Source organism: Malaclemys terrapin, chromosome 8 (assembly GCF_027887155.1).
Source record: "Malaclemys terrapin pileata isolate rMalTer1 chromosome 8, rMalTer1.hap1, whole genome shotgun sequence".
Classification (NCBI taxonomy): Eukaryota; Metazoa; Chordata; order Testudines; family Emydidae; genus Malaclemys; species Malaclemys terrapin.
Window position 1 is genome coordinate 53,268,990 of NC_071512.1, and position 7,704 is coordinate 53,276,693.

At 46.6% G+C, this 7,704-nt stretch overlaps 1 protein-coding gene across 1 annotated transcript in view; it reads left to right on the forward strand.

Moving 5' to 3' along the window:
• Positions 1 to 4,503, forward strand: part of SOAT1 (sterol O-acyltransferase 1) — a 48,385-nt gene extending 43,882 nt beyond the window's left edge. The window contains exon 16 of the mRNA XM_054036804.1: positions 484 to 4,503. Coding sequence (XP_053892779.1) covers positions 484 to 540 — 57 coding nt within the window. The 3' untranslated portion in view covers positions 541 to 4,503. The remainder of the gene's footprint in view (positions 1 to 483) is intronic.
• Positions 4,504 to 7,704: the final 3,201 nt, after the last annotated feature.

Below are 7,704 nucleotides of genomic sequence, written 5' to 3' on the forward strand. Positions count from 1 at the left end.
CTTTGAAGACAGATGAATAGATTTTTGCAATGGCAATAGACTAGACCAGGGGTCGGCAACCTCTGGCACACGGCTTGCCAGGGTAAGCATCCTGGTGGGCCGGGCCAGTTTGTTTACCTGCCGCGTCAGCAGGTTCGGCCGATTGCAGCTCCCACTGGCCGATGGGGGCTGTGGGAAGCGGCGCGGGTGAGGGATGTGCTGGCCGCAGCTTCCCACCACTCCCCATTGGCGAGCCGCATGCCAGAGGTTGCTGACCCCTGGACTAGACACTCATATTTACCTGAAAAAATGTCTGGCCTCCACCCTGCTGTCAGAATCAGTCATGGCCTCCATGACTCAGATGTGAGAATGTGTGGTGTTGCTGGCTTTTCCTTTAAGGGGAGTGCGAACAGAAAAGGTTACTTGACTTCAATAGACAATACAATAATGTCCGCCACGACATGTCCATGACTAACATGCTGCCTCTCTTCTATTGTCTTCTAGCCCACGTTCCTGGACTATGTGAAACCACGTTCCTGGGATTGTCATATTCAGATTTAAAACCATTAAACCCAGCTTTCATCTTACCTCCCGTATCTGAAGATCAGCCTGTGCTCCTCCAAGGACAGGGACCAATGACATAATTCACTTCAAATCTTTTTTAAGGGAAGTTGTGCCTCCTGATTATTGGAGACAAACTGTTTTTGTAACTTTACTGAGGCAGCCCAGTTGAAGTGGACTGCAGCAGGCGTCCAGGTAGCTCTCATTGCACACCGCTCTAGTCAGTCATTCCCATGTCAGTTATGAAACACTGAGATGAAGGTCATGTCCATCGGAATTTTGCTACTCTTCATCCAGACAGTAGATCGTCTGGTCAGACTAAGTAGAGCTCAGCGGTAGCCTCTGTCCATCTGTTTCTTAGACATTCCTTCAGAGTTGTTTCCTCCTTCGGTAACTGGAGACGTCTACAGAATTTGTATGCTCTTTGGAACCCTCCTTGTTGCTATGGTAGTATTATGTGACAGAGCAACATGTCTTTGCATCATAGTCCAAGTATTGGTGGATGGCTTTCTATGTCCTCTGTCTGGAATTACTTTCCACAGACAGTACATAGGGATTGAAAATGGGCTGGGGAAAGTTAATTTTTAATGCTGAAGACTTTTTCTTTCTGTGGTTGCAGTGAATGATCAGTTGCTACTGGCTATATGAAGATATTTGCTATACTCAAAAGTAGGGCCCTGAGTGCATACATTCTTAAAAAAACAAAAACTTTTATTATACTAAAAAAGCTCAAGATTGGCCTCTAAATCACAAGAGCCTGACCTCTTTGGCTGTCAGAATTCCAACTACAGCTCTTATGCCCCTTGGCTTTTTCCTATTGTGCTCTGAAGCTCATGTGACTATGAGCAGTAGGAGTTTGCTTTTTCTGACAACTTCCCTCCCTGTAGCCCCTAGACTAATCAATTATCTTAGGGGGATACAAAACTGTCAAATTAAAGTGAAAAGTTGTTACTGTGCATGTGCACTTACTATTCTGCATGTTAGTATGCACTGAGTATTATGGAGCAGTTTGAAAAAATCCCATTGATTTCAGTGATTTGTATTCTCATTCAAATGGCTCCACTGTATACAATGCCCGTTAATCTTGCCACATGTTGACAAGATGCTCCATAATGGCTTCCTGACACAAAAGCAGTTGGAAATAAGGGGATGAATCAAAGCCTTCCCCCCACGCCCCCCATCACTCTAAATCACTACTTTTACAATGGAAAGCCACATCTCCCTTGGACTGTTGCATCAAAAATATATGGAGTCAGGAAAAGTTCATGCCCTGCTTTGGGAGGGAGAGGGGACCATTGCACTGCTACAAGGAGAGAGAGACTGATAAATGGATATTCAAACTGGGAATATTCTCTTTACCACAGCAGTTGCACATGATTGTATTTAATTGAAGTTTCCTTCCAGTTACTGTCTGCTTCCCTTTCTATATGGAGATGTCAGTTCTGCACTCTAGGTTACACATTAGTTCAGAAATTAACCATATAACTCCTGTTTATCTGAATGGCATTTATTCATTTAAGTGATGCACATCAGGGACACAATTGAACTGTATCCTACAGTAATTACAACTTCCATTGCAGGAAGGAGCTGAGTGATAGAGAACAACTTGGCTTTCATTAAGTCCTGTAATTTCACAGTTACTCATATGTTTTTTAATGGCATTTTTCTGAGTGGCGAGTTGATTCTGTTGACCTCCAAGCCCAGGCATGGCTACCAGTGCTGACAATGGGACTCTGTTCAACTCTGGGAAAGCTGTTTTCTAACCTGAGTTAAAACATACCTTCATCAGAGCCAACTATTTTGATTTTAAGTATTTTTATCTTAGTTTTCAGTTTCTGTCTAATAGGTAGGTCTCCTGCTCTCATTGAAAGGACACAACCAGGTCAAATCTGTGACAAATTCAGGTTTTGAATGTATAGGGTGGATTTTTTTTAATTCAGTGAAAGCTTGTACTAAATATAAAAACTCTTAACTGTTTTCATTATTTTTTTTTTTTAATTTTAGTAGAAAGAGTTTAACAAATGTGTGCCCCCAAACATAGGACATTTGTGCTAGTATATAAGAGCCTGGAGGTGAAAATCATTAGAAACTTTACTCTGTTTGTTGGTTTTTTACTTCCACTAGTTGAGCTTGAACAGTTATAATGGAAAGTAAATTAGACCTTTTAAAAAAAAATGTGCTAGTAAAATAATTTTAAGAGATTATTTTTAACCTGATAGTGTCCTTTTTAAAAATAGCTTTGGGGTCAGATAGTAGCACTTCTCTTCCATCTAAGATGAACTGAAGTCAGTACACTTTAATCATAGTTCTTAAAATGCAATGTACTGTTTCTGTATGGAAATCCTTGCACTCCCCTGGGGTATGATGGATTAGAGGCTTGGGTTTCTTGAAGCCTGTGTCTGATTCCTGCTACTGTGTGTCAGTGTTCTCAAAAGAAGGAAGAATTGTATTTTGAGTCTTCTCTGCCTACTAGTAGGACACTAGGTATAACTCTCTGGTGCCAGTTTACCTATAATGTAGAATCTTGAGCGTTACTATGTCAATAACCTCAATGCTTGGAGCCAAAGGATTAAAATATTGCAAGCAGAAGCCAGTCATTATACAGGCATGTTCAATTGCTGTAACTGGCCTTTTTTCTTGACCCATTCAGTTCTTACCTTATAGTTCAAGTCATCTGAAACCATGCCTTTAGAGAGCATTAACAAGTACACTACTGACCATTTTTGCTATTTGTTGACTTATTTAGTGAGATTTGATATCAGCTTGAAATTCAGTTTTCATGATTGCCTTGGGGAAATACTTAAGGCCTTAGACTTTTTAGCGAAATTATTGCACATTTCTGGGGTAAATGGGAATTGAAGATATTACCCTGTTCATTTGAAGAGGTTTTTTTGTTTTGTTTTTGTAGGCCATAGAATCCCAGAGCTAGCAGTGTGGTGGTCTGGCCAGTGATTTGGCCACTTAACACTAACAACCTATTTGAATTCTTACTGTATACACATATTAAGTGTTCTTTGTAAAATTGTGAAGCTTACTTCCATCCATGAAATGGGAAGCTTCCATTTTGGAATGCCTGCCAATACAACTCAACTTACTGCTCAGTAACATCACAGAAATCAGTATTAATGTGGTGAAATTTTTGTACCCAGTTTCTTGCACATATGAAATATGTAATAGTTCACAAGGGTATTGTATATTTGTCCTTGTAAGAGAACTGTAGATTCATACAGAATCTTCATACCTAATGTGTCCTTTTTGCTGCTTTTAAAAAAACCCATCAAGCTATCTAGCTTCCTGCGTGAAGATGGCTTTAGAACGGAAAGAAATCCTGCCTTTGATCTCTTAAAACTGTACACTGTTCAATAAGGATTATCAAAATAAGCCTAATTGTTTTTACTTGCTGTGAAGAAATCAGTGATTTGAGGCAGGGTACGTGGGATGGGAAGAGGCAGTATCAACCTATTAATGGAACGTGAATCATTTGGCTTGAATCTCTGAATGTAAATGAGCTGGAAGGAGGGAATGGTTTAAATGTGCCCTCTGAGAGAGCATGCATTCTTTTCAGATGTCTCAGGGTTATGCATCTAGTCAGCAGGATACCTGCAAGTCTCTACCCAGTGCACTGGTGTCTTTGCTGTTAAGAGTAGTCGACAACCCTACTAGTCTCCTTCCTGGAGCAGACAGATTCTAATCTCTTTAGTCAGAAAGGGTGGGCTGCAGAAAGAATTAAGTGTAAAATACCACTGAGTAGAAGAAACTAAAGTGCACTCTACCTGTGAGTGGTATGGACAACCTCTAGTGTTATTGAGGCTGGAATAGCTGCCAAGAGATGCCTGTGGTGGGAGATGTGATTCTGTTACTGTCTGCAATGTATTAACCCGTAAAATGTTCTGTCATGCAGAAACGCGGTTTATATAATCTACTGTATTTCAGCAGTCAAAATATATTTTGCTATCTAGGAAAGGTGTGTGTGTCTGTTCTCTCCAGTGTCCCCTAGGGCCTGTGTTACTGTGGGGGACAGGTACAAGCTGCACCCCACCCTACTGGAGTTGGTGGGAGGGTGAAGAGCAGTGTTCCTGGATGTTGAGGCAGCAGGGGTGAGAGACATTTTTCCTCCTCCAATCTATGTATCACGTTCCCGCTGGAGCCGGGCTCTGGGTACCAGGCAGCCACCGGGGCAACCCCTGCCTGCTCAGCAAGCACCCTGATAACCTGTTGCATAGAGTCCTTGTGTGCCCACTCTGGAGCACTCTGGGATCTGTTGCAAAGCATTGTGGAGGGATATTGGAAGAGGGAGTGATTGGGAATGGGCAAGAACTCTTGTGCTGAAGAAATAAGCTCCCATGGGGCACAGGTCCCCAGGCATTTCCATGCAGGGTGCTAGGTAACTCCCAATTCCAAACCTACTTTCCTCTTGTTCCTAAACAATGACAATCCTAGGGGCTGCATCCTCTCAATCCCAGCTCCTCTGCTTTGATCCCCCGCAAGGGCCAACTCAGTGCACTTGGTCCCCCAGACTACGATTTATTTAGATGCCAATAGAAAAGGGGGAGAGTTGGCTTCTGCATCTCTGAATCCAGGGGCTAAAATTGATTCTAGTGGACTTGCCCCGTGGTTGCATTTTGGCCCCAGCCATCTATGATGATCTCTGTTCTTTAGGAGCCTTGTTAGGTTTCCCATCCCAGCAGGCAAGGAGGTCCAAACTTTCCCTAGCGGGGCTGCTTTGATCACTTTGCCAAGAACCCAAATGGTGTGCCTGTTCTGCAACCCTCATCTCACTACAAAGGTGTGTCCCCTGGGAACTACCCGTCTCCACATGCAGGCAAAGCAAGCTAGGATGGAGTCTTTTATGCTGAGGCCTGTGTGTTGCCTATAAATGGGCTGCCTGCTTGCCTATATCTGATACACCTTCCCCCCATGAAACTGTCCAGGGGCCGAATGCTGCTTGCTTGCTTTGGGCAGCCAAGTGTGCAGCCTCTTTAGCCCTTCAATTAGGATTGCCTGGCATCTGGTTTTCAACCGGAGCACCTGGTTGAAAAGGGAACCTGGCGGCTCCGGTCAGCAGCACTGACTGGCCCATTAAAAGTCCGGTTGGCAGCACAGTGGGGTTAAGGCAGGCTCCCTGCCTGCCCTGGCTCTGCATGGTTCCTGGAAGCAGTGCTATGTCCCTGCAGCCCCTAAGCGCAGGGGTGGCCAGAGAGATTCTGTGCACTGCCCCTGCCCCAAGTGCTGGCTCCACAGCTCCCATTAGCCGGGAACCACAGCCAATGGGAGCTGCAGAGGCAGGGCTGGCTCCAGGGTTTTGGCAGCCCAAGCAGCCTAAAAAAAAAAAAAAGCTGCGATCGCAATCTGCGGCGGCAGGTCCTTTGCTCCCAGCAGAAGTGAGGGACCGAATGCCTGGACGTGCCGCCCCTCTCCGGAGCAGCTGCCCCAAGCACCTGCTTGCCAGGCTGGTGCCTGGAGCCGGCCCTGTGCAGAGGCAGCATCTGCAGGCGAAGGCATCATGCCGAGCCTCTCTGGCCACCCCGTGCCTAGGGGCCACAGGGCCATAGCACTGCTTCCGGGAGCCACTTCAGGTAAACACTGTCTGGAGACTGTCCCCCATCCCGAACCTCTTCCTGCATCCCCAACCCCCTGCCCCAGGTCAGAACCCCCTCCCAGAGCCCACACCCCCGCCTGCACCCTGCCTTGAGCCCCCTGCCAACCCCAACCCTGAGCCTGCTCCTGCACTCTGAACTCCTTGGCCCCAGCCCCACCCCAGAGCCCATACCCCCAGCAGGAGCCCTCACTAGGGTGACCAGGTGTCTGGTTTTGGAACGGAACACCCGATTGAAAGGGGATCCTGGTGGCTCTGGTCAGCACAGCTGACCAGGCTGTTGACTGTCGGGTTAGCAGCACCACACAGTAGGGCTGGCAGGTTCCCTGCTAGCTACTGCACCACGCAGTTCCCAGGAAGCAGCTGGCATGTCCCCACTCCAGCTCCTACATGTAGGGGAAGCCAGGGAGTCCACGTGCTGCTCCACCCACAGGCACAGCTCCCATTGTCCGGGGCAGGGGATGAACTAGCGTGCCTAGCAGGTGGCTGTTGAGGGGTCGTGGCGTGCGCCTCTCCTGCTGCTACCAGCCCACTTCTCCTCATGCTCCTCCTGTGGCTGGGTTCGAGCTGCAGCAAGTGCCCTGCGTCAAACTGCGGTCTGTCACCCTATCACCAGCACCCAGGAGTTGGAGGTATGTATTGTAATCTGAGTGCTGGGAATAGGGCTGCATCCCTTCCTGTCCCAACCACCCTGTACCCTCATCCCCCTCATTGCATCCCTCCCTATCCCATCCTACCCTGTCCCCCATCCCAGCCAGGTACCCCTTACAGCGCTCTCCCACCCATCCTCTCCACCTCCCTCACCCATCCCCAGGTCCCTCACCCCCATTCACCTTCAGACACTGCTTCACTCCCATATGTCCCTATACGCCCCTGTGCCTCCCACATCCTCATGCGCCAGTAGCCTTCTGCATCACCATCCACCCCACATACCCCTCCCCCAACTCTCTCCTTCCCTGCTGCCTCTTACCCCCACTCTGCTCTTGTCCTTGGCCTCTTTCCCTCCCCATCCTCTCTCCTCTGTCCCCCCCCCCCATCTTTTCCCTGCCAGCCCACCCTCCTCCCTTCTCGGCTGGGTGTCTCTGTGCAGGCAAGCGTGTGCATGCATGTAAGAAACGGTGTCTGTGTGTAGGGAAGTACTTGTATTGCTGCATGTGTGTATACCTATGTGAATAAAATTTGCAGCCTAACTTTGACTTTTATTCCTTTTGCAGGCTTGCACACACAAAAAATTGACATAATGTGTATTCATTTCATAACAAGTTTTTAAAAGAGAAGGGAACTCTAAAAGAAATGTCTTATTTCTTAAAAAGTGAATGTTGTTGACTAGTAATTGCAGAAGAGATAATATATCATACATTTCTCCCTACCTTTGTCTAGCTACATTATAAACTTCGTTGCAGACTCTCTCTTTTTATGTGTATGTCCAGCACCTATAACCCTGGAGCCCTGATCTTAGTTGGGGGTTCTAGGTATTAAACAATTGTAATAATAAACAATGTGGAAGTATGTGTTACTACATGCTAGATGTGTACACATGAATACCTGTGTGTATCTGGATGTAGGTG